The 27,134-nt window shown below is 47.9% G+C and overlaps 1 protein-coding gene and 1 non-coding gene across 6 annotated transcripts in view; one reads left to right on the top strand and one right to left on the bottom strand.

Moving 5' to 3' along the window:
- Unkl (unkempt family like zinc finger) overlaps positions 1-27,134 on the top strand; it is a 43,994-nt gene that overhangs the window by 5,107 nt on the left and 11,753 nt on the right. For all 5 annotated transcript variants that reach the window (XM_026780231.1, XM_013347303.2, XM_005349105.2 and 2 more), the window contains exons 3-10: positions 10,022-10,198; positions 11,091-11,224; positions 15,072-15,207; positions 16,573-16,690; positions 18,009-18,093; positions 19,263-19,345; positions 20,602-20,661; positions 26,783-26,960. In XM_026780231.1, the coding sequence (XP_026636032.1) occupies positions 10,022-10,198; positions 11,091-11,224; positions 15,072-15,207; positions 16,573-16,690; positions 18,009-18,093; positions 19,263-19,345; positions 20,602-20,661; positions 26,783-26,960 (971 nt within the window). The remainder of the gene's footprint in view (positions 1-10,021; positions 10,199-11,090; positions 11,225-15,071; positions 15,208-16,572; positions 16,691-18,008; positions 18,094-19,262; positions 19,346-20,601; positions 20,662-26,782; positions 26,961-27,134) is intronic.
- On the bottom strand, positions 47-154 carry LOC113456445. Its single transcript, XR_003377255.1, has one exon. It is a non-coding gene; the product is annotated as a U6 spliceosomal RNA (small nuclear RNA).

Raw genomic sequence — 27,134 nt, 5'->3', positions numbered from 1 at the left:
TCACTGTGCATTTTTGTTTTGTTTTACATCCCGACCACAAAAAAAAAAAAATTCCAGATGTTTCATGAATTTGCGTGTTATCTGTGCACAGGGGCCAATGCTAGTTTTCTCTGTGTCATTCCAATTTTAGTTTATGTGCTGCCGAAGCGACCACTTACCTGTGTATTTTAAAGGAGGGGAGCAGAATTGATACTCTGAGAAGAATTCGTAGGATGATTTTACCTTTTATTATTAATAATGTACTGGGCATGAAATGACACCCTTGGCCCTGCATATGCTAGGCAAGGCCTTTACCACTGAGCTACCTTCTCAGCTCATTCTTTTTATTAAAAAAAAATGAAAATTATTTTATTTGCACGTTGACATTTATGTAATACTTTCGAATTTTAATAAGTCAAGGTTTTTCTTGGGTTGGTTTATATTTTATAGGTTTCTAATGGTATTATGAATAGATGTCTTTACTTGTGTGTCTGGGCATGTGTGCTCATGTGTGCAGGTGCAGTGTCTGTGGGTACTCACACTCTTGGGCATTCACAGAGTGGAGTTCGCGGGTCAGTCTCATAGGTGTTCCTTACTTTGTTTTGAAAAAGAGTCTTTCAGCAGGGCAGTGGTGGCGCACGCCTTTAATCCCAGCACTCGGGAGGCAGAAGCAGTTCGAGGCCAGCTTGGTCTACAAGAGCTAGTTCCAGTACAGGCTTGATAGCTACAGCGAAACCCTGTCTTGAAAAACAAAAACAAAACAAAACAAACAAACAAAAAGGCTTTCATTGTCCTGGAGCTGGTTAAGTGGGTTAAGCTTTCTGGTCTGCTAGCAAGCAGGCGCTAGGGACTGCCTGTCTTTGCCTCCCTATCTCTGGGATTGTGAGTGTATACCACTGTGCCCCGCCTTTTTTTCCTGTTTTCTCTTTTCTTTTTCTTTCTTTCTTTCTCTCTCCCTTTTTCTTTTTTTTTAGGGTTCTAGAGATCAAACTCAGTTCTTTATATCTGCAAGGCAAACATCTTACTGACTGAGACATCTCTCCAGCCCCAATGTCTTCGTTGTGTTCAGAGAGAACATAGTATCAGGAGGTGTCACCTCTATCCTTTGGGCAGTTTGGGGATGTGGGGGTAGGGTAGCCGCTTCCTGCCTGTGAGGTCAGTCTCTGTCTCGAAGACCTAATCTCTTGACACGTCAGAGGATCTGGCACCCGTGAAGTCATCACAATAGTCATACAGAATTGTGGTGCTGGAGGTCCTTTTTTGTTCTTTGTTGGATTTGGGGAAATGTGGCTGTTTTCATGTATTTGTTACTAGGGAGAGAAAGAACCCAAGGACCAACCCTCTCCCACTGATCCATATCCCTAGCTTCCTTCCAAGTCTCAAATGGCCTGAAACTCACTGTGTAGACCAGGCTGGCCTCTAACTTGCAGTAATTGCTTGAGTCTGCCTCCTGAGTGCTGGGATCAAAAGCATGCATGCTCACCGTACTGGGCTTTTTACTTATTTATTCCTTTAATAGGATTCTTTTTATGTAATACAGGCTGATATTTCAACTTTGATTCTTCTGCCTTATTCTCCCAAGGCTGGATTACAGGTTCTGTCATACTTGGCATTGTGCTTTTCCTTTCTTTTTTCTTTTCCTTTTTCGTTTTGTTTTCAAGACAGGGTTTCTGTGTGTAACAGTCCTAGCTGTCCTGGAACTAGCTCTTGTAGACCAGGCTGGCCTCAAAAACTCACGGAGATCAACCAGCCTCTGTCTCTTGAGTGCTAGGATTAAAGGCGTGTGTCACTCACCACTGCTCAGCTTTTCTTTTTTTCTTTTTTGTGGTGCATTGGTGTTTTGCCTGCATGCATGTCTGTGTGACTGTTTCAGATCTCCTGGAATTGGAGTTACAGAGTTGTGAACTGCCTTTTGGGTGCTGGGAGTTGAACCTGGGTGCCCTGGGAGTGTAGCCAGTGCTTTTAACTATGGAACATCTCTCCATCTCCAGTCCCATCCTTTGTTTTTCTTTCTTTTCTTTTTCTTTCTTTCTTTCTTTTTTTTTTTTTTTTGGTTTTGGTTTTTGTTGTTTTCTTTTTCTTTGAGACATGGTTTCTCTCTGTAGCTCTGGCTCTTCTGGAACTTGTTCTGTAGACCAGGCTGACCTTGAACTCATGGAGATCCATTCACCTGCCTCTGCCACCTAAAAGCATGCACTACCACCTTTGTCCTTTGGGCAGTTTGGGGCTAGCTGCTTCCTGCTCAGAGGTAGGGGTAGGGTGTGTGTGTGTGTGTGTGTGTGTGTGTGTGTGTGTGTGTGTGTTTTGTACACATGAAAATTCAGATGCCCACAAAGGCCGGAGGATCTCCTAGAGCTGGCGTTACAGATGGTTGTGAATTACTCACTGTGAGTTCTGGAAGCTCAACTTAGCTGCTCTGCAAGAGCAGTATATGCTCTTTTTTTTTTTTATCAGTTTTTTTCCTTAAATGTATTTATTTTCATTTTATGTGTATTGATGTTTTGCCATGAGCGTCCTGTCCCCTGGAACTGGAGTTACAGACACTTGTGAGCTGCCTTGTGGGTGCTGGGAATTGAACTTAGGAGGAGCATTACATGATCTTAATTGCTGAGCCATCTCTCCAGCCCCTCATAGAAAGATTTTTAGTGGATATATTGTTGTTTAAAGTAGCTTGAGGGTTGAACTAGATAAATAGTACAGCCTACTAGAGCTTCAGTTACTGTAATGTTCTAGAGCCAGCAACATGGCTCACTGGGTAAAGGTACTAGCTGCCAAGCCTGATGGTTTCAGTTTTATCCCTGGGACTCACATAATGGAAGAGGAAAACGCATACGAATTATACTCTGGCTTCCATACATTTGCTGTTGTATATGTGCATGCTGGCACACACACTCTAAATACGAATAGTAATTTGTTGTTGTTTTGAGACAGGGTTTCTCTGTGTAGCCCTGACTCTCCTGGAACTCGCTCTTAGACCAGGCTGTCCTCAAACTCAAGAGATCTGTCTGTCTCTACCTCCTTAGTGCTAGGATTAAAGGTGTGCACCACCACCACCCAGCAGTAATTTTTTTTCCTAGACATAATTTGTGTAGCCCTGGCTGGCCTGGTTTTGAACTCACAGAAATCTACCTGCTTAAAGACACCTGTGGTATTTAAATTAATTTCTTTTGAACTGGCTCCTTCGAACATGTCCTCAGAAGACAGGTGACTCTCTGGCTGAGACGTAGCCTCAGTTCCCAATTTTCCATTATCTCTTGGTCACCTTGGGGCTGCTGCTACCTGAGTTTAGAGCTGGAATTCATGAGACAAATGGTACTCTAGAGTACGGCCTGGGGATATCTTGTAGAATTCACCAGTGATAATTTTAATTGGTAAAAGGAAAGCATGCCTTAGGCTGGAGGGTTGGCTTCGTGGTTAGGAGCACTTGTTGCTCTTACAGATGACTTGGGCTCAGTTCCCAGCACCCACATGGCAGCCAACAACACACCTATGACTCCAGGCCCAGGGAATCAACATTTTTCTGAAGTCTGCAGGTGCCAGGTACATACATGGTACACAGATATACACGCAGGCAAAATACTCAAATACATACAATAAAATAAATCTAAAAGGCAGAGAAATAGAGGCTGGAGAGATGGCTCAGAGATTAAGAGCACTGGCTGCTCTTCCAGAGGACCTGAGTTAAATTCTCAGCAACCACATGGTGGCTCACAACCATCTATAATGAGATCTGGTGCCCTCTCCTGGCATGCATACAGAATAAATAAATAAACCTTAAAAAGAGAGAGAGAGAGAAATAAAGCCTGTCTTGGGCAATTTGGTGGTCTTGGTTATTGGAGCATGTCACTGCTGGGCACTCAGGGTGTGTCGCTCTGTAGATCCGCCTGCCTCTGCCTCGCACAAGTTCTGGTATTAAAGGCGTGTGCCACCACTTCCTGGCTGGTGTGTCTGTTCTTAATGGAATGAAGTGTGCTGCAGTGAACACCAGCCTCTAGGTGTTCTTTAGTTGTGTCCAAGGGGTAATTAACCATATGCAGTCGTTACTGACATGCCAGCTAACGTTTAGGCTTAGTAGCTTGTAGTTTATCATTAGGAAACCTAAGAGGGACTTGTCCAGATGCTTGCCGTTCAGTTGGGGATGTGTTCTGTTGGCATGTGTGCCTAAAAAGGGTCAGATAGGTCTTAGGAAAGATTTTTGTTTGTAATTTATCTCAAGCACATGGGATGAGTTGCTCTTCAGGAAGTGTCTGACAGGCTGCCTCTGCTGGGCAATTACTGAGAAGGACTTCCCCACCACTGCACGTGTGGAATGGCTGTCGTTTATCTTATTAGTAATTGCATATTCTTGTTCATGCAGGGTTGCCATTGAAATTGTAAATTAGATAGTACCTTCCAGAGTATTGATGGTGGGACTTTCCCTCTATCTCAGGGTCTTGAAATCATTTATTTTTGGCATAGTACTATCAAACAGTAAGTATTTATTATAGTGCTGGAAATAGTACCCAGGTCCTCAAGAAAGCTAGGCTTTACCTCTGAGCCTCATGCCTAGACCCACAAATCCATTATTTTAAAACATCATTTCTTAGTGCAAAGCCTCTTTAGCCAGTGTGTGGTAAAGTGAGCATCCAGTTAGTCTTGATGGTGGCTGGGCCCATCCAGGGCTCTGGGTCTGCTCCAGGGGGGTGGGCACCTCTAGATGGGCAGCACTGCGGGCACTTCTCAGTAGCCCTTCTCGGCCCTCACTCTTTCCTTCTGGTTTCCGCACTGTCACCAACCTGGATGAGCACCCCCCTTCCCTGGTACCATCTCTCCCCTTGGAGTCCTTCCAATGCTCCCTTGTCCACACACATACACACACACACACACACACACACACACACACACACACACACACACTTTGGGAAAGCTTGCTGCCAAACAGTCTCGTTAAAATTCCTGTTGCACTCTTTCCTGGTTGGTGGTCACCCCCTTACCGCTTCTTCTTAAGATCCCTATTCAGCCTGTCCTCCCCTCTAACGCCAACTACTTCATTTGAGGGTTGGTCCCAAATAGTACTGCCTGCTTCATCCCTGGCTGACATCTTGCCCTTTTTTTCTGGTGGGAGTGACATTTTTCCAACATTGGCCTCTATTGGTTGCTTTGGCTCATGTGTGATGTTCCTTGCCCTCATGGGAATTGGCCTGCTAAGGTTGACCAACTAGTTAATAGTGGATCCATGTCGACCCACACCCATTAAGCAGCATCTAGGGCAGGCAGTGGGGTTAAATTCATGTCTGTGCACATCCATCATGGGTGCTCCTGGGGCTGCAAGCACAGTAAGTCAGTCTGTCTGTATCTATCCATCCATCCATTTATCTTCTTACTATGTGGCTTTGGCCAACTTCAGACCCACAGGACCTCCTATCTCTGCCTCCCAAGTGCTTGAATTAAAGTCATGTGTAACCACACCCAGGACCTCTCTTTTGAGGTAGTTTCTGGGTTGGAAAAAGAGACTAGCTCACAGGATAGAAGCTTCCGTTCTTACCTGAGACCAGGTGCGGTACCTCTTAGCATGAAGTATGTCTTCCTGAACTCTAGGAGGCAAAGACCTTTCTGGGGAACCAGGAGTGTGTACCGTACCTATGGTTGTTTGGATGGAGAAGGTTCAGGCAGCCCCCACTGTGTGCCAACTGACTGTTGTTGACTTAGAGTCTGTCCCTAGTGATGTAGTTGGCTAAAGACTTCAGTTTGTCCTATTTATACAAAAAAAAATTGAATTCATTAATTTGATGCAACTCTTCTGAGAGTTTGGTTTAGTTAGTTTAGTTAGGCGTGGTTTTGTTGTTAAAACAGGCTTTCACTCGGGAATACAAGGTGGGATTGACCTTTTGGCAGTCCTCCTGCCGCAGCCTCCATGTTGCTGGAATTACAGGCAAGAGCCTCCACATCCTGCTTCTTTCCCTTTTCTGAGCAGCAGGCCTCATTTTCCTACTTGGCTCACGGGGCAGTCTCTCTCCCATCTAAAGATACTTGGGGCATCTTGGAACAGATATTGCCTAGGTGTACTTCAGGATTTAAGGGGGCTCCTTTTTCATTGTGGATCCTTATGGAAGCTTTATCTTGGTGTTCTGTTGCTACGAAGAGACACCATGACCACAGCACCTCTTCCCAAAGAAAGCATTTATCTCTGGCTGGCTTACAGTTCCAGAGGTTTAGTCACATCATCACGGCGGGAAGCGTGGAGGCAGGCAAGCAGACATGGTGCTGGAGGTGTAGCTGAGAGTTCTGCATCTGGATCCACAGGCAGCAGGGAGAGAGAGACACTGGGCCTGCTTTCCGCTTTTGAAACCTCAAAGCTTACTCTTAGTGACACACTTCCTCCAGCAAGGTCACACCTCTTAAATCCCTTTCAACTAGTGCCAGTCCCTGATGAGCACACATTCAAATATATGAGCCTATGGCGGCCATTCTCAGTCAAACCACCACCTTGAGGTAACTTGCTGGGTTTCCATTTCTCCCCCCCCCCTTTTTTTTTTTGAGACAGGGTTTCTCTGTAGTCCTGGCTATTCTGGAACTGGCTCTCTAGACCAGGCTGGCCTCAAACTCAGAGATCTTCCTGCCTCCGCCTTTCACATGTGTTGCTCCAGCTATCTGGGCTGCTCATGCCTTCCATTCATGGCAGGAGTTTGCACAGTTGCAGCTCACACTCACCCTCCAGGGAGTTCCGTTTTTACTTAAGCCCTAGACCCTACAACTTTTTACCTTTATTTATTTATTTATTTATTTATTTATTTTTTCGAGACAGGGTTTCTCTGTAGCTTTGGAGCTCCTGTCCTGGAACTAGCTCTTGTAGACCAGGCTGGCCTCGAACTCCCAGAGATCCGCCTGCCTCTGCCTCCCGAGTGCTGGGATTAAAGGCGTGCGCCACCACCGCCCGGCTACCTTTATTTATTTTTTGAGACAGGATCTCACTATGTATTTTGCTTTGTAGACCAGGCTGGCCTTGAACTCACAGAGATATGCCTTCCTCTAGGTCCCTAGTGCTGGGTTAAAGGTGTACACCATCAGGCCTGATCCCCCATGAGTTTTATATGAAACACTGTGTAAGGATCTTTCCACAGAGACATCACAGGTAATAACTATGTGACACATGCCACCGCCATCAAGACACAAGACAGACTGCTCTAAGTCTTGGAAGTGGAAGCTCGAGCTGTGCAGTGGTGCACGTTCCTTTAATCCCAGCACTCAGGAGTCAGAGGCAGGCGGATCTCTGGAAGTTCGAGGCCAGCCTGGTCTACAAAGTGAGTTCTAGGCCAGCCAGGGCTGTTACACGAGAAACCCTGTCTCGAAAAATTAAATGGGTTAAAAACAAGCATGTCACCATCAAGGTATTTTATTTATATTTGATCTGAGCTCAGGCTTTGAGGCCACAGAGTAGTGGGCAGTGATTGCCTGGCCAAGCAGAAAAGTGCGAGGCAGTGGAAACGCAGCTGTTCTGTGGAGAGATCTCAGGCTGGGCTCTGGTTGCCATGGCAATGGTCCTGGAGCAGAGAAGCAAGGTGCCCCTCAGCACAAGTCAGAGCAAACCCCATGGGAATGGACATAAATTTCAGTGTGAAATTGAGGGAGTGGATAAGGGTTGGTGAGTTGCCGCTGCAGTGTAGGGACCTCTCTCCCTACCCCTCTGGAGTGATGTTTTTCTGTGTCCCACCGTTTTCTCTAATTGGATGGCAGTTAGAATGAATGAACACTGGAACGGGCACATCCCTGCTCACTACAAGGTAGATGTGGGCTGTAAATGGAGGTGAGGCCCATTTCATCCTGCATGAGGACGTGTTTGTAGTGTTGGCGTCATCTTTCTCACACCCGACAGTCTGAGGCCTCTTTGCCCAGTTCTCGTTTCTCTGGTTTATGACTCTTCTGGGCGCAGATAGCCACGTGCCTGCTGTGTGATTGTGACATGACATTGCCCTATGTTCAATTTTGTCCCAGGTTCTGCCTTGGCTCTTCCTGACCCCTTTCCCTCTTTGGGGTCCTTGAAAACAACAGGATGTGGACTCAGAAGTCACCCTTAACCTTCTCTGATAATAACTTGTTAGAAAGATAGCATGACTTGTGTGTATGACAAGAAAGCACATTTAAGGATTTTATTTAAGCTGGGTGGTGGTGGTGCATGCCTTTAACCCCAGCACTCAGGAGGCAGAGACAGGCAGGTATCTGTGAGTTCGAGACTAGCCTGGTCTTCAGAGAGAGTTCCAAGACAGCCAAGGATACATTGAGCAAACCCTTGTCTTGAAAACCAAAAGCAAAAATTTATTCAGGGCTGAAAGTAGTGGCACACACTTTAATCCCAGCATTCAGGAGGCAGAACCAGGTAGATCTCTGGGATTGAGGCCAACCTGGTCTAATAGGGGTTCTGAGCCTACCAGATCTATGTAGTGAGATCCAGAACTGATGGAATGGCTTAGATAAAGGTAACGGCCACCAAATAACATCATGAGTTAAGTCCTGGAAAGAACAGACTTCTGGGGTTGTTGGACCAACACATAGACAAAAATAATGTATTTAAACATTTCTTAGAAAAAACATTAAAGGTTAGGTATGGCATCCACTGTAGTTCTGGCACTTGAGATGTAGAGATTGGAGAATTAGGAGTTCAGGGGCATCCTAGGGTACATAGCAAGTTTAAGGCCAGCCTGGCATACATAAGACCTGTCTCAAAATACAAACTTGACAGGATAGTTTACCTCTCAGTTTGAGAGAACTGATGGGCGCAGCTTTGGCAGTTGTTTGCTTCCTTTGTGACTTCAAAAGGGAGAAGATACCACTCTGTCATTCCAGACTTTTTGTATGATGGTCTGTGCTTTAATGCTTATTTGTAATAAAATTCATTCTTTTCTTGGGGAGATATTTTTATTTTATTTTTTTAGTTTTTTGAGATATTTTTATTTTAAACTTTATTTACTACATTAACTAAAAGTCTGTAGTTAGTGATAGAGCACTTGCCTAGCGTGCACGCGGTCCCAGGTTCAATTCCCAGAACTCCCAGGAAACAAAAGTAAACTGTTGACTGAACACTACTTTAAAAAGTAAATAAAATAAAATCAGTTAAAAGGCCGTGACTGTGGAGCTCATTGTTCGCCTCGTGTGCATGAAGCCCTGGGTTCAACCCCGAGCACCACATAAACTGGGCGTGGCACTGGGGATGGAGTGGAGGGAGACCAGAGAAGTAAGACTGTTGGTTATGTAGGCCTGTAACGTTCTCATCAGTCAAAAGCCTCTGACTTTATGTGGTCTATTAATTTTGGCATAGCAATTAGTGATAATAAGGATAATGTCTTAGTTTGCTTTTTTCTTTCTGTGCTAAAACATTCTGACCCAAAGAAGTTTGGGGAGGAAAGGGCTTAATTGGCTCACATTCCACATCACAGTCCGTCACTGAGGGAACTTGAGGCAGAAACGGAAGCAGACGCCCTAGAAGAACTCTGCGAACAGTCTCACTGGCTTGCTCACTTTGCTTTCTTCTTTCTTTTTTGCTATTTCGAGACAGGGTTTCTCTGTGTAGCTCTGGCTGTCCTGGAACTCTCTCTGTAGACCAGTCTGGCCTTGAACTCACAGAGACCACCTGCCTCTGCCTCCCCAGTGCTGGGATTAAGAGGTGTGTGCTGTCACCACCCAGCTCAGTTTGTTTTCTTGTACAAACTGGGATTACCTGCCCAGTGTTGGACCCTCCCACATCAACTATCAATCAAGAAAATGCCTCACAGGTTTGCAAAAGGTCGGTCTGATGGAGGCATTTTCTTGGCTGAGGTTCCCTGGTCCCATATGTCCCTGGCTTGTGTCAAGTTGACAGAAAACTGACCAGCACCAGTAGCAATGCATGGTAAAATAAGGAGGGGTCTACGCCATAGGGTAGAGGACAGGTACTCATTCGGTAAGAGCAGGCCTTGGTGTGCAGGAATAGAGAAGCAGCTGTTCCAGGTCCAGCTGGAGGCCGGTGGACCACAGGGTCAGCTCTAAGTCTACAAGGACTAGTCAGTGTTGTCACCCCTCTGCTTCCCAGATGCCCCTACCTGCATCGAACAACTGGGGACACTGAGCGCAAGTACCACCTGCGCTACTACAAGACAGGCACATGTATCCATGAAACAGATGCACGGGGCCACTGTGTGAAGAATGGCCTGCACTGTGCCTTCGCACATGGGCCCCTGGACCTGCGGCCACCTGTGTGTGATATCAGGTGAGTAGGGTGCCTTCCTTGGGACCGGCTTCCTCCCTTGCTGCTTCTGGCATCTTTGCTTCAAAGCATCTCTTTCTGAGCCCCAGTTTGGGGATAGGATCTCCTGTGTATGCCACACTGGCCTCAAACTGTCCTTCTATCATTGCTCGAGTGCTAAGATTACAGAGCTTGCCATTGTTACAGTTTATGGTGGCTAAGGGTCAAACCCAGGGTTTCATGCATGCCATGCAAGCATTCTACCCACGGAGGCCTGTCCCTGGCTGCCCCAATCTGTTCTCACTGTTTCCTTGTGTATTGTGAGCCACAATTAGGGACAGTGGTTTAATGCTTTCCATCTAGACGGATGAACACCATGTGTGCCTAGCTGCTGTGGAAAGTATATCCTATCTGAGCTCACGCCTATAATGTCCTAACACTTGGGAGACTGAGTCAGGCTCAGGCTGCCACAAGTTCAAGCCCTGTCTGCAATATAGGGCAACAGTAAATACCAGGGTGTTCTGGGCTACAGCAGAACGAGTCCCTCTACTCCTCAAATGCATTTAATCCTAGCACTCAGGAGGCCGAGGCAGGCAGATCTCTTTAAGTTTCAGAACAGCCTGGTCTACCTAGCAAGTTCTAGGAGTGCTAGGATTACATTGACCCTGTCTGAAATAGGAGGAGTGGGGACAGATCCTTTGTAAATGAACCAGCTCTAAAATTGCAATTTGAGGTAGAACTGGTGTCCTAAGACTTCTCCTGTGTTTGCTGCCACTGTAGTCTGGCCCTAAACGTCCAGGTAGTGCCAGTGAAGTGACAGTCAAGTGACTTCGGAGTCATTGATTCTGCTGACTTTCCCCACCTCTAGGGACATTCAGGCTGTAACTGCTGTGCTGTGCTATGCTATTGGTTACAGGGAGCTTCAGGCTCAGGAAGCCCTGCAGAATGGCCAACTCAGCAGTGGGGATGGTGTACCTGATTTGCAGCCTGGAGTCTTGGCCAGCCAGGCCATGATCGAGAAGATCCTGGGTGAGGATCCTCGGTGGCAAGGTAAGGGGAGAGCTGTGACCTTTCACTTGGTACATAACCTGCAGGAGGATCGAATGGAAAATCAGGTTCCTCAGTCCACTGCTAGCCGTCAGCCATTTAGGAAACAGATGGCCAAAGGGGATTTGAACCCAGCCATCTGGTCCCTGACTGTGCTGGCCCGTCATACCACCTGGCGTCTTTGTGGGTGGTGCTGGTTGGCTGTGGGGTTGAGGGAAGTGTTCAGGGACCACAGTAACTTCCAGGCAGCGTGTTCCAGCACATTGCTAGCTGTTGTCTGCTCTTAACCTACCCCATTAAAGTTGGGTCCACCTGCCTAAACCTGGGTTTCTGTATGTCTGGAGCTTAAATCAGATGTTTGTCTGTCCTTGACTTGTTCCTTGGAGCTCTGAAATCCATATTCCCTGCAGGCTCCATGAACGATAGTCGTGAAGAGTAAAAGTCTAGTTTTGTGGTAAAAGATAAAAAAAGATAAAAGGCATAAAAATCAGCTTTTTAGGAGCTTGGGGGATGGTAGGAAAGTGCTTGCTGTATAAGTGTTGGGATCTGAGTCTGATGCCCAGGATCCCTTAGAAAGCCTGAGAGCTGCAGTGCAGGCCTTTAGGCCAAGCCCCAGGGAGGTGGAGGCAGGAGGATCTTAAAGGCTTGTTACCCAGCCAGTTCAGCCAGTTGGTAAGCTCTGGGTTCCAAACAGTAAGTTGAGAGCACTGCTGCTATTGCAGAGGACCAGAGTGTTTCCCAGCATCCACATGGCTGCTCACAACAGCCTGTAACTCCAGTTCCAGGGGCCTCCATGGGCACCAGGCACACACATGGTACACAGACACACATGCAGACAAACACTCCTACACATGAAGTAGTGCTGAGGTGGGAGTGCTAAAGGAAGACACTTGACTCAGCCTCTGGCTCCACGCGTGCTCTCAAGGACGTGTACCCACACACAAAGAAATTCCATGGTAAGGGGTGGTCGTGTGTTACCCATGGTCTATGAAGGTTTTTCTGTTTGTTGTTGTTCTGGTTTGGTTTGGTTTTGGTTTCTCAAGACAGGGTTTCTTGTGTAACCTTGGCTGTCCTGGAACTTGCTATATATATCAGGCTGACCTTGAACCCACAGAGATCCTGCTTCTGCCTCCAGAGTGCCGGGATCAAAGACCTCTGTCAGCATACATGGTTATTGTTTTTTAAGATTTGTTTTTATTATTTTCTTAATTATGCATATCTGTGGGGGGGGTATGTCCAGTCTGTGATGTTTTGGGAAATATATTCAGCCTTGATGCACCCCCTCCGACTTGGTCTGCTTAGGGCTTTCTAGTTTGTAATTCGTGCATTCAAACTGTAGCTAGTCCAGCTGTGGGTTGTCTTCCTGCAGTCTTTTCTTCCCTCTTGTATAAAGTGAGTTGAGCTAGGGGCCAGAGACTGGGATAAATTAATAGCATGACTGTGGAGCTGTTTCTGACTCCATGTCCACTTCTTACTGTGGTTCTCCCGCTATGCTGGCTGGCAGCACTGAGATTCACACTGCGCTCTCTTCATGCCCCACCTGGCTCGGTGCTGACAAGCTATGGCCTGTTACCACATTGGAGAGGAGAGGGGACACTGCCTGCCCAGTCTCTGTTGCAGAGGGAGACTCCAGTGGTCTGTCCCAGAGTCGGGGACAGAGTGTGATATTCAGCTAGAGGATGGTGTGGCAGCAGCTTCATGTCTGGCTTTGTTTTTATCTCCTTTCTGCTCTATTCAGCAGCCCCCCTGTTGGCAGGGTATGTTCTCCGCCAAGTGGGCATCTGATCCAGTGTCACAGGTAGGAGGCGAGATCCCCCTGTCTCTGTTAGACTTAGCTAAGGACTTAGCTGAGCAAGAAGGAAAGAAAGGAGGTGATTTTTATGGATCTTTATTCACATTTTTATATGCTTGGGGCTTTGCTTTGTTTTGTTTTGAAGATAGGGTCTCACTAATGTAGCCCAGGCCAACCGTGAACTCATAGAGATAGGCGTGCCTCTGCCTCTCCAGTACTGGAAAGAAAGGTGTGTACTACCTCAAAGTTAACTTTTGTTTTGAGACAGGGTGTTTCTGAGTAGCCCTGGCTGTCCTGGAACTAACTCTATAGACCATACTGGCCTCGAACTCAAAGATCCAACTGCCTCTGCCTCCCAGGTGCTGGGATTAGGGCATGTGCCACCACCACCCAACATGAAGTTAAATCATTTTTAAACTGAACATTGATGATACACACTTTGTGAGTCCAGCACTCAGGAGGCTGATGAAGGACGATTATGAACTGAAGCCCCGCCTAGGCTACATAGCAAGAGTGTTTCATAGAGTTAACATAGATATTGAGCTGGGCTTGGCTAGTATATACCTGTAATCTTACCACTTGGGAGTCTGGGTCTGAGCAAGATTGCAAAATCTAGGCCAACTTGATCAATTAATGGGATCCTGTCTCAAAATAGAAAGTAAAAAGAGAATTGAGTTTGTGTAACTCTGTATAAGATCACTTGCCTGGGCTCAGTCCTAGGTTCACTCCCAGCACCTCCCTAACAAAAGATCCAAGGTTTACTCTCCAGCACAATCCAAGGGAGCATGGTGGCTAACATCTCTGATCCCAGCACCAGGGAGACAGACATGGGAGGTTGAAGCCAGCCTGGATTACATGTAATGTGTTTGTTTTGTTTTGTTTGTTTTAAAATGTTAAGCGTTTTTGAAAGTAGGAATTTCTTCTCCTCCATCATCATCATTAGAGGTGGGGGGTGGCATCCAAATGCTGTGGTCTTGGGTAGCGGTCAGAGGATGACTTGTGGGGATCAGTTCTCCCCTTCCACTGTTGGTTCCAGAGTCTGTGTTCAGGTGACCGAGTTTATGCAGATAGCTGAGCTATCTTGCTGGCCTAAGAGTACTGTGTTCACAGCAGACTGAGGAGGAAACCCAGGCCTGTGCTCCTGTGCACCCCAGCCTTACCAACAGCATCCACAGTAGAGCCAGATAGCAGGTGCCTCGGGTAGACCTACACTGGCCCGTCGTCACCCAAGCCTGTCGAGATTAGGGTTACATCTCAGAAAGCTGACTGTTGCCTAAGGTGATAGAAGTAGTTCAAGAAAGAGAAGACATTCCTGAGAATGGGAGTGGGTCAGTGAGCTAGGGACAAGCATTTTCTCAGAAAAGCTGTTTCTGTTGTTAGCTTGTGTGGGGGGTAGGCATGTGCGTGCCTGTGAATATGTGTTTGGGGGCAGATGCTGTGTGTCTGGTTATATGCAGAAGCCCGAGGTTCATATCAGCTCTCATCCTCTGTCACTCTCTCTTCTTATTCATTGACACAAGGTCTTTGAGTTGTACCCACAGCTCACTGGGTCTGCATTCTGAGCGATGGAATTATAGGCAGATTCTCACGCCTGTGTGGGATTTACATAAATTCTAGGATCTGGAGTTGATCCTCATGGTTGCACAGCAAGTGCTTAAGACCACTAACCATGTCCTCAGCCTGTCAGTGACTTTAATACGGTCACACAAGTGTGATCGTCACTTCACTGCCATTTCAGTTAATTTCCTTTTTGAGAGAGGGCTTCGTTTCACTAAGACTGGCCTTGATCCCTGTCTTCTGGTGACCTTCCATCTCCGGGTTTCCCTACTGTGTACATATGTATGTTGGTCATACTTATAGCCTTGTACCTGGCATCTCCTACTGTGTATAGTGTCTTTGGGGGCAATCCATAGTAAGTCCATCAGGGCTGGTCCTTCCCTGACAGGTGAGCTGTGTTTGATTATCTACTCAGTGGTGATGGATGTGTCTGGACTTTAAACTGCTATGCCTGATGTAACTGAGCACTCAAGGCCAGGTTTTCTTGCATCTGTTTTACAGACAGTAACTTCGTATTGGGCAGCTATAAGACAGAGCAGTGCCCAAAGCCACCACGCCTATGTCGCCAGGGCTACGCCTGTCCACACTACCACAACAGCAGAGACCGCCGTCGGAACCCCAGGAGGTTCCAGTACAGGTGGGTTCAGGGATCACAGACAGGAGGACCCTGCTCTGGCTCTAGAATATCTATCTTCACTGTAGCCACTGGCCTGATTGCTCTGTAGCTCCTGCTGCCTCTGTTCATCTGACAGAGGCAGGGTCATGAGGCTTCTTTACTTTTTTTTCCTGTGACCCTTGCACCCCATGCTGGGGAGGAGGAGCATTTTCCATATTGTTGTCATAGAGATGTCCACTTTTTGAGTTCTCCCTTTGAGGATTCCTGCTCAGCAAAGCTGTCAGCCCATAGGCAAGAAAGCTGTCTTAAAGGGGCTAGGCTTGTGCTGGGCGGTGTTGGCGCACGCCTTTAATCCCAGCACTTGGGAGGCAGAGGCAAGTGGATCTCTGTGAGTTCAAGGACAACCTGGTGTACGTGAGCTAGTTCCAGGACAGACTGCATTCAGGCACAGTGGTTCCCACATGATCTGCCCACTGATAGCCCTCAAGGGGTAGGAAACACAGCTGGGACACCCCCCTGCAGCCTGTGTATTTCCACTGGCACTTCTGGTAATAATGCATCACCCCTGCACAATGTAATGCACCACCCCTGCACCTCTGCAATGTCAGGGCTGCGTCCCGCCCAGCAGGCACTGCACATTGGGCTTTCCTGGGATGTGAGACAGAGTTTACCTTCCAGGCTGATATAGCAGGGCACTGAGTCTGGAGATGGAGAACTCTGGGGGATGCTCAACTTCTTGTCCTTCTGATTCTCACCTGCATCTGGGTTGGGGTCCCAGCAGGCTGGTGGTCCCCCATTTTCCAAAGCATTATCCACTCTGCCTCTATCCGCCCCTGTCTGTATTGCTGGCCTCCCTTTGGGTTTGCAGTCAGCACTCCCGGTGGCCCATGCCTCAGTCCCCACAGGCTCCTCTTTCAGAGGGCCAGCCTCTCCTCTTTGTAATCATAATCCCATGACCCTTTGAGTGCCCAGAAACACCTGTTCTGATAGATGAAGATGGTGGATTTGTGACTTCACTGCTTTCTGAATAGCTTCAGGGTCAAGAGACCTGAGTAACAAACCAGGAATAATACTAATTAGTGGTTGTGTGCCACTACTGCAGGCTTTTAAAAGCCCCAAAGGTGGGAATTCTGACTATAAACCCCAAATGAGTGGTCATGAAACTGCCGGAAAGTGTGGGGAATGTGGGCCACTTAAGCTTCAAGTCTCAGATTCTGCTTTGCTGCAGAAGGCAGAGCCCTGGGCCAACACCCGCTGTGGGTCCCTGCACCCACTGTTCCTCACCCCTTCACCCGGGCAGCCCTGACTCAGATGGGGAGTGCGGGGTAGCACGATCACTGTTGGGAGCCAGGTTCTGAGCACACCGGTGCATTCTTCCTACTCTAGGTCTACACCTTGCCCTAGTGTGAAACACGGTGATGAGTGGGGCGAGCCCTCACGGTGTGAGGGTGGGGACAGCTGTCAGTACTGCCATTCCCGCACGGAGCAACAATTCCATCCTGAGGTAGGCATTGGGCAGGTGGGGGTGGGGCAGCTCAACAGGGCTTGCTGTGTGTGGAACCCTCACTGGAAGGGCACTTAGAACTCAGAAACGTTACTCAGTGCACACTGTTGGATTACACTGAGAGGTACTAAATCAGCCTAGGAGGAGTTGGGAAATGGGGTCGGGAGGAGCCATGAGGAACGACACTCAGGGAGTGAGGACAGCACTTCCCTCTCCTAGAACAAGGGGTCTCACCAGGCAGGGACAGTTTTACTAGAGGGTTCCACTCACCCCCCTGGTCATGGCTGCTGTATTGCCAGTGCCTATTGGGGTCCAGCTGATGTTGTGTGGCCCACAGCTCCACCCTGCGTGCCATGTGAGATGAACCGCCTAGCCCTGAGGCTCTCACTAGTGAGAGTTTTCCAGGGGTTCAAAGGTTACCACCAGGATGGTCAGGACTGCCTTTCCCATGGAATGGTCTAGATAGGTGTTTGGCCCTGCCTTATGAGTTCACCTTGACTACTCAGTCACCAAGCAGAACACACTTAGATTTAAGCTAAAATGAAGAAGCAAAAGGACTGTCCTTGGAGCCCTGAGACTCCAGGGAGCCGGGGCTAGGCTAGAGAACCTGAAGGAAATGGTTCTCTATGTAGGCTTAAGTCTGTTAGTGCAGGGGGTGCTGTCATCATGACCTTTCCTGCGCCCCTGGAATGGATGGTATGGTTTTGGTATTTGGGCAAATGTTGCCCCTTGGGGTAGAGTTCCTGGTGCCGAGGCTTGTCTGCCCTTCCCAGGTCGCCATGGCGAGTTGTCTAGTCACAGGTTGAGCAGGCATTGCTTGAGCTTCTGCTGTATCTTAGAGTTAGACACCTCTTCCAGCGATGTCAAGTAGAAGAGTGCCTTTGCATGGAGGTCTGATTGACAGGTTTGACCCTGGCCAGTGTCTTGGGAGGAGGAGGGTGTTCAGGACCACGGGCATCTAGAGGCAAACAGTGTGGTGGCTACCTTCCATCACTGGAAAGAAAAGGTTTGTGCAGCTCGAAGTTCTGGAGGTTCCCATCGATGATTACATGGCCCCATAGCTTTGGGCCTGCCCTGCCCCCACGAGAACATGCCTCATTATTCTAGGGGCTGCCCACTAGGCCTGACTTGTCCAGGTTTCACCATCTTCTAGTCCTGAGAACCAGGCCTTCCGTGAACTCTTGGAGACTCTGCATATCCGTTCTGCAGCTGGATGAGCCCACGCAGTCTGATTGCTGGTGTGTTCTGAGCAACCAGATGTGCTCTTCTCACAGGAACCCAGATGAATAAGCGTCCATCTTTTTATCTTATTTCCTAGATCTACAAATCTACAAAATGCAACGATATGCGCCAGACTGGCTACTGCCCTCGGGGCCCTTTCTGTGCCTTTGCACACGTAGAGAGTAAGTAGACAACCTTCAGTTTCTCAGGGCCACCCCAGCCACCATGTGGCCACATACCTCACTCAGCAGCTCCACAGAATCTCATCCAAAGCCAGCTTTGAGTGGTGGCTCAGCACTGTGACCTGGAAACTGTCCACATCTATACATAAGGTCATGCTCATTTAGATGGCTGGGGTGGGTCTCAACGCTACATGGCTGGACCTGCTTTGCTCTTTACATCAGGGACAGGCCAGACTACTGGGCTCCACGTACCTCAGGGAGATCCAGATCTGCTTGTCATTCACCTGCTCACCTACACCTTCCCTGAACTGCTGTTCTAGTGGGACTGAGTGGCAGTGACTCTGAAGTCAGTGTCTGTCTGTGTAGCTGGAGGAGATACGGAGGTCTCTTAATTAGGCTTGACTCGCTGCCCCAGAGCCTAGTAGTCAGTAGTTGTCAGTAGGCTCATAGTAGATGCTCTAAAGCTGTCCCCTGCTCTGGAGTGTGGGTTCTGGTGTTTATAAAATAGTTACAAAGTGCAAACTTCACTTCCTGTCTCAGTTGGGATGGCTGCTGCTCTGTTCACACTTGACATGTCATTTTCATATTAGAATTATTGAATCCAAATGGTACTGTTTGGGAGCTAGAGAGATAGGTCAGTGGTTAAGAGCAGGTACTGCTCTTGCAGGCAATGAGAGTTGAGTTCCCAGCACCCTCATCAGGAGGCCCACAACTACCAGTCTTGGGGTACCTGCACTCATATGCTCATACCCACACAGAGATGCATATTGTACACATACTTAATAATAGACTTTAAAAAATAGGATTATTTGTTTTTATGCATGTGGTTTTTTTTTGTTTGTATATGTTTACATGCACCATACGCGTGCCTGGTGCCTACAAAAGACAAAAGTGTTGCATTCCCTGGAACTGGAGTTACAAATGGTTGTGAACTACCATGTAGTTCTGGGAACTGAACCCAGGTCCTCTGCAAGAGCAGCAAATGTTCCTAACCATCGAGTATCTGCAGCTCCTAAAAAGAAATTAAAAAGGAAAGGTTAAATGGCTCTGTGAGGGCTGGCCTGCCATCCAGGAAAGGGGAAGTGGCTATAACACCAGCCTGTGCTCTCCATCTCTTCCGTGGGCCAGCTGTCAGCTCCTCAATGCCAGCTGTTCTTTCTTCCTGGTAGAAAGCCTGGGAATGGTGAATGACTGGAGTTGCCGTGACCTCAGTTCCAATAGCGCCTCGACTTACAGCAGCCAGCCTGGAAGTGTAAGTGGACATTGCTTGGCTTAATCACACTGTTGGGGACAGAGATGTGTAGTAATAGGAGCCGTGGGCTGTGTCCCGCCACCCAGTTTGCTTTACCCGAGATAATTACACGGACACTGTATTTTTTTAATCACTGTTTGTCCCATTTTTATCTAGCGTCTTTTAGGCTAACTCTCACACCTGGACTAGCCCATTTTTTATCATATGTGTCGCACCCCAAGGTGCGCTTACCGGGAAGATTCTAGCCTACGTCCATCCTGGGTCGGAGCTTTATCGCGTGTGCCTCAGAGAACAGAGCCACTCTGCTTAGCTCATGCCATCACTCTCTTGCCGAGGCCACTTGGGTGGACCCTGGGTCTATTGACAGGCCCCTGAGACTCAGGAAATGTCTGTTCGTGGTCTAGGTCTTAGTTACTATTGCTCTTTTGCCCCTTCTGCCTGAGGATGGTCCTTTGTGGACAGCGTCTGAATCTGTCCTGGGTGCCGCAGGTATCCTCTGCTAGTGTAAATGTGTGGTGGTGGACCACTGGACCGAGATGCCTGTGGAGGCAGCATCTCCGCATTCATTCCTGCTTTAGTGTCCGGAACGCTGCTGGCACTCTGTATACCCAGAACTTGCCACTTTTCCCTTGGGATTGTCACAAAACCCTCACAGGACCACCTTGAATGGCTGGAGCTATCCTTCCTCAAGGTACAGCTGGGTCTCCCTGGGGCAGTACTCACACTCCTGTGCTGTCAGCGTCACTGCTATTTGGGTCAAACAGGAGACCAGGGTTCTTAGTTCTGGTCCCCAGCATGATGCCCTTGCATTTGACCTTCATATGAGGGCCTGTTTAGTGTGATGAATTCATGAGCCCATGCCCAGCCCTTTTTATTGAACAACTGCTTGGCTCTTGGTGCGTGTGTCACAGACTGTCAGTCCCGAGTGATCCAAGTGTGGAAGGGGCTTTGGTACCAATGGACAGGAGCCATGAGAACAACTCGGTTTCTCGTGTCTTTGAGGACTTGTACTTTGTGGTGTTTTGTTTTTGGGATTGTTTGTTAATTTTTGTTTTGAGGCAAGGTCTTATTATATAACCTAGGTTGGTCTCAAACTTATGATCTTCCTGCTCCAGCCTGCTTTGTGCTGGAATTACAAGCCTGGGCCAACACATCAGCTCCAGCATTTTCTAAATTCTAAGCAAAGTGTGGGTCTCTGTGTTTTCAGAAAATATCTCCCCCTTGCCTTTCCAACCTGAGCAGCCCTTCTCTTATAGGCCAAACGGAAAGACTCTCCCTCTGAAGGAAACCAGAAAACTAGTGAGGACAGCAAGCAGGTACAGTTCTGGGCCGTGTGACTGCAACTACAGAGTATGGCTTGTGTTCTGTAATTATCTTTTTTTTTGGCTCATATTTGTGTGTCCTTTGTTTTGTTGTTAAAAAATATTTAAGATACAGCTGGGTGGTGGTGGTGCACACCTTTAATCGCAGCACTCGCGAGGCAGAGACAGGCGGATCTCTGTGAATTTGAGGCCAGCTTGGTCTACAGAGCTAGTTCCAGGACAGCCAGGGCTACACAGAGAAACCCTGTGTCAAGCCCTCTCCCCCCCCCCAAAAGAAAAAAATGTGTCCTTGAAAACAAAACTAAAGCCTTGTGGCATTTTTCTCTGGGGAAATCAGCAGCTACAGCCACTGTAGTGGTGTCTCAGGCACAGACTTAAGCAACAGCTCCATTTCCCAGTCCCGAGGTCAGAGACTGAGGTCGAGGTGGGGTCAGGCCCACACTTTGTGTGCTTTCTGTGGCCTCACAGGATTATCTCTTGGTGCATGTCTCTGTCCTCATGTCTTACAGGGACACCATTTACCCCAGTCAGTGACCTTATCTTTTTTTATTTATTTATTTATTATGTATACAATTTTCTGTCTGTGTGTATGACCACAGGTCAGAAGAGGGCACCAGACCTCATCCCAGATGGTTGTGAGCCACCATGTGGTTGCTGGGAATTGAACTCAGGACCTTTGGAAGAGCAGGCAATGTTTTTAACCTCTGAGCCATCTCTCCAGCCCCCAGTGACCTTATCTTAACCTACCAAGTCTGTAGAGACAGGATTTCTCTGTAGCTTTGAAGCCTAGCCTGTCCTGGAACTTGCCCTGTAGACCAGGCTGGCCTGAACTCTCAGAGATCCACCTGCATCTGCCTCCCTAGTGCTGGGATTAAAGGTGTGTACCACCACTGCCTGGCCTGTGGGAAAGTTTTTATCCTCCCCTGTTTTCTGTTCTCCTCATGGAGCCAGGGCAAGGAAAGGAAGATGAGGTGTTTCTGGGTCACAAGGACAGAGTATCAGTTGGGAAAGGGAAAGGGTTCTGGAAATTGGTGGTGACAGTGTTTTCCCAAGAGTGAATGTAATTAATGCCACAGAAGTATACACTGGGAGCCAGGTCTTGTGGTGCAGGCACATAAAATCCCAGCTACTTGAGAGGCTTGAGGCAAGAATATTTCTGTGAGTTTAAGAGCAGCATTGGCTTGGTAGTAAAATATTGTATTAAAGGTTAAAATAAAGGGCATGGGAATGTTGTTCAGTGATAGAATACTTACTTACCTAGTGTTTTAGTCAGGGCTACTATGACCAAAGGCAAGTTGGGGAGGAAAGCATTTATTGGCTTACACTTATGTGTCACTGTTCATCATTGAAAGAAGTCAGAACAGGAACTCAAGCAAGGCAAGAACCTGGAGGCAGAGGCTGTGAGGGGTGCTGCTTACTGGCTTGCTCATCATGGTTTGCTTTGCTTAGCTTGCTTTCTTACAGAACTCAGGACCACTAGCCCAGTGGTGGCCCCACCCACAATAGTCTGAACTCTTTCCCATCAATCACTAATTAAGAAAATGCCCAGGGCTAGAGAGATGGCTGCTCTTGCAGAGGATCTGGGTTCACTTTCTAGCATGCACATGGCAGCTCACAACTGTCTGTAATTCCAGTTCCAGGAAATCTAACAGACATACATTCAGGCAAAACACCAATGCACATAAAATAAAAGTAAATAATTTAAATAATAATAATAAAAATGCCATGTACCCAGCTCTTATGGAGGCGTTTTATCAATTGAAATTTTCTCCTTTCAGATAACTCTAGCTTGTCAAGTGACATAAAATTAGCCAGCACACCTAGTATGTGAGACCCTAGGTTCAGTCCCTAATACCACAAAGAAGTGTATGCTTAATACTGATTAAGGGCCAACCAGAAGGTTCAGTGGTAAAAGAGGTTGCTACCCTGCATACTGACCTTGGTTTGGTCCCTGAGACCCACACGTAGGAAAGAACCAACTCCCAAGAGCTGTCCTTTGGTGTGCACACACATCTACATACACATACACACACTCTCAATAAATAACGTCAATAAAACCCAGAACAGTTAAATGATTACTGTTTTTTGTTTGTTTTTTTCGAGACAGGGTTTCTCTGTAACTTGGGAGCCTGTCCTAGAACTTGCTCTTATAGACCAGACTGGCCTCCAACTCACAGAGATCCACCTGCCTCTGCCTCCTAAGTGCTGGGATTAAAGGCGTGCGCCACCACTGCCCAGCTTAAATGATTACTTTTATCCTGTGTATATTTTAACAAAAAAAAAGAAGGAAAAAAGGAAGGAGAGAGAAAAGCCAGGCAGGCAAAGCTGGCTTTAGAGGAGGATCCCTTGGTGGTGTCTCTCTGACCCTAGCTGTGTCTGACTTTCTCATTGATGCAGACCCTTAGGTTGATCCGTTGTGGTTGTACATTTGTGACCGTTTTGACCTTGAATAGGAAGGACATGGATGATGTTGCTGATTTTCAGAGTCAAGCAGTCTAGCATCCTTACATGGTTAAGAGGGGCGCATCCTCTGCTGTAGTGTGTACCACTCTGAGGCAGGACTGTTTCGGTACCTTGAAGACCGTGATATCACATGCACAGATGAGAGGCTGAGGTATGGTTGTCCCCCTCCTCAAACACATCCGGGAAGGAAGTGGATGGCACCTCAGTGCCTCAGGCTGTCAGTTCCCAAATGGAGCACTGGTGTCCTGCTGTGTGGGCATGAGATTACCTGCCTGAGCTCCCTCAGATCAGCTGTGCTGATGACTTGGCAGCCACATCATGTCATTTTACAAGTTCTCTGCATTCTTGATCTCTGGTTTAAAGTCTAGGGAGGTTTTGTTTTAATTTTTAGTATTTTATTGTATGTGTATGGATGTTTCTGTCTGCGTGCATGTCTGTGTACCACGTGCACAGCTAGTGTCCACAGAAACCACAAGAGGCAGTTGGGTCCTTGAGAACCGGAGTTACAAATGGTTGTGAACTACGTGGGTGCTGGAAAGCAAACCTGTTCCTTTGGAAGAACACTTAACTGCTGAAGTATTAAAGTCCCAGAAGTGACAGCACAGGTTTCTCCTGGGATTCCAGGCAACAGGCCTTGAAGTCTCTTCTCTACTAAACCAGGTCTCTGGGGGTGACATGCACCCCATTATTTGGAAAGAGGTGCATGTGTTCTTGGTGGTATTGGACTTAGGTGAGCTCTGAAGTTTAAGGTAGGTGGATGGAAGTGGGCAGTAGTGATTATGATTCAGGATGCTGGCCTCAGTTGTCTGGGATGGACCTCAGCCTGACCAGCTCATGGCACCAACTCAGCTCTGGGCTGGGCCCACTGATGAAGGGGTGGTGAAGGCAGACAGCACAGGTGTTGCAGTTTTTAAAAATGCCGCAAAAAGAAGTCACACCATGCAACAAGGTTCACATGGGAGGTTTATTAGCAGAGTAGAGAGAAGAGGCAGAGATCGGTCCCTAGGGACAAGAGTGGTAGAAGGGGGTGGAGAGAGAGAGTGAAAGGACACAGGACACTGACATTCCTTCTTTGGTTCATTATGAAAAGGTGAGTTAGAAAGAGGTCACAGGTGAGGTGGGCATGAGAATGCTGTGTTCTCGAGACTGCTTCATGCTGACCTGGGGGTGTTACAATCTTTGAGGAACCTGAGAAAGCTGGGATGCTGGTACTGCTGTCTCCTGAGAGGACAAGGAAAAGTGACAGGAAAGATCACCAGGGCTAAGTGGGAACAGGAGTTGAGTAAATGAAAGAAAGGGAGAACCGGTGTGTGCTGAGCAAGAGAAAGCTGACTTCTCCTTCTGACCCGCACATGCAGTGAACAAACGGGACGTTTAGAGAGGGAGAGCAAACAGACTCGAGCAGGTTTTGAAAAAGAAAGTGGAGAATCCTTTCTCTGTTCCCCGACTGTCTAGCCCAAGGAATACTGAGGCCAGATTTATTTAAAAGGAGTGATCAGTATCAGTGGGTCTCAAAAGATATCCCAATGAGAGTGAAGAGGTGTAGGACACAGTTCCCAATGATGAGGCAGAGAAAGATAGAGAAAGATCCATAGGCCTGAGTACACTGGCATCCCAGGGACCAGGGAGGATCAAACTGAGTGGGCACAGCTGTTTCAGTACATCGTCATGCAAGAAGAGGGACTAAGGGCTCTGAGCCCGAGAGAGGCAAAGTCCACCTTGTACCAGGACTTTAAGAAAAGCTAGAAGGTGAGGCGAAGACTGTGCTCTAGAAAGGAAGCCTCATATCCAGGGTGGATAACCCCACCAGAGATCCAGTTGTTGGTACTGAATGAAAAGCAAAGCTATCAGCGAATAAGAAAGCAGATTTGTTGAAGGTGGAAGAGAGCAGATCAGAAAGCAATATCTAAGGGATAATTGGGCCAGATCTTAACAGCAAAGGCAGATGAGTTTAGAAGCCCTTAAATCGGGCACTGAGTGCAAAAGCTGAAGGTATAGACGATGCCAAAGTTCCCATGAGTGAGGCAGATAAGTGAGACCCAAGGGCCTATAATTCCTAGTGTCCAGGAATTCAGAGAGGGTTGATTTCAAGAAGGCACAGGCTGCCTCAGTGATTTGTACTCAGGCAATGCTCTTAACCACTGAGCCATCTCTTCAGCCCCCTGCCTCAGTGATTTGTCAAGCAGAGCAGGGGCTAAGGGCTCTGAGCCTAAAAGCCATGGTTCCCTGGCACCAGTGCTTAACGAGGCCAAAAGGTGAGAAGCCAAGCTTGAGAGATAAGTCCTCACTCTTGGGAAATGGTGAAGAAGAGGGGGCTCACCAATCATGCTGGTGTTAGATGGAGGGGCCCAGTGATCCATTAGTTTCCATCTCCACTTCAACAGCGAGGCTGTTGTATGTGAACCAGGTACCAGTGTCCTGGCGTGCCCCAGACTGCCAGCAGGAGAGCCTTTCCTCCTGGTCAGGGAACCCAGTGTTGTAATTTAAAAACACCATGAGGAGAAGTCATGCCATGCAGCAAGGCTCACATAGGAGAGGTTTATTGGAAGAGGAGAGAGAAGAGCCAGAGAAGGAGGCAGAGACTGGTCCCTGGGGGCAAGAGAGGTGAAAGAGGGAGAGGTGGGGCAGAGAGAGAGGGGGAAGGAGAAAGAGAAGAGGGAGAGGGGCAGGCCCAGCTTTTAAAAGGGACCCTAGTGAATGTGCACAGGAGGTGCTCTTAGTGGCTGCAGCTAAGGACATACCCTGTCGGGACCCCAAGGGCAGGACAGAACAGATGCCTGAATACTGACAACAGGTGCCTACAGCTTTTGTACCTGGTACCTGTGTGATGGGGTTACCACTAAGCTGTTGATTTCCAGCTGTGATGTGTGATCTTATTATTTATAGAGAACTGGTACCCTTCATGCTGGTAATAGTTTCTTCCTGCCTATGGCCAGTGTCTTGTGACTTACTGATAGAGAACACCTGCCCTCTCTTTGGCCCAGGCACCTCAGCCACTCCTGAGTGTGGGCTCTCTGGCTACCATTGTGGGACTCATGGGGATGTCTCAGGGAGGTTTGGTGAGGCCCAGGATGCATGGGCTGCTTTTTCTTTTTTTTTTTTTTTTTTTTTTTTTTTTTTTTTTTTTTTTTTTTTTCTTTTTTTTGGGCTGCTTTTTCTTGATGTGAAGATCCTAGGTTCAGCACATTTGATGAAAGTGTCTATAGTACTGAGACATGCCGAGGGCCCCCAGCTCTGCTGCTTTGTTCCCCGAATCTAGCCTGGGCACCTGTTTGCTATCATATGGCTTGTTTTTAATCTATTACCTATCATTTTTCCTCAGTTTCTCTTTTCTGGCCACTGGGTGGGTAAGAACTGGGGAAGGGTGAGAGGCTCCTGGGATGTTGGGGAGAAGGATCGCCAGGTGCCCAGCCCCTGGCCTGTGACAGTTTTTTGAGTCAACAGACATTTTCCAGATCTGTTTGCCTGAGTGACAGCAAGACAGCCTGTCATGGTCAGTGCATGCTGGCGAACAGTTCCCACCCGTCTGCAGCAGCCTGAGATGTTGCTGTCCTCATGTGCCGCTCTGGATGTGGGCAGTCTGTCCGTCTGCAGTATCTCTGCTGTTGTGCTCCCAGCAGCACCTGCTCATATTGTTTGTGTTTTTGAACAGAACCACCTTGCTGTGTTCTCAGTGGTTCACCCACTGGCCCCCAGCATAAGCTCCAGTGTGGCATCTAGCCTGGCATCCAGCACTGGCTCAGGTAGCTCCTCCCCCACCGCTCTGCCTACCCTCCCTGCCCGTGCCCTCCCACTGGATCCAGCTGGCAACACTGTGGAGGCAGTTCTAGGTAAGTCACAGCACTCTTTCCTCTCAGCTTTTCACACGGCCACTGTGTTACTCGGGACTGCAGGATATGTGGAACCCATGTCACAGGAGCATGCTCTGAGCTGCTGCATTCCGTGGTCACAGGCAGCATGCTCTGAGTGGCTGCATTCCGTGGTCACAGGAGCATGCTCTGAGC

Source organism: Microtus ochrogaster, chromosome 7 (genome assembly GCF_000317375.1).
Source record: "Microtus ochrogaster isolate Prairie Vole_2 chromosome 7, MicOch1.0, whole genome shotgun sequence".
NCBI classification, from domain to species: domain Eukaryota; kingdom Metazoa; phylum Chordata; class Mammalia; order Rodentia; family Cricetidae; genus Microtus; species Microtus ochrogaster.
This window is presented reverse-complemented; position numbering and strand designations above follow the sequence as displayed.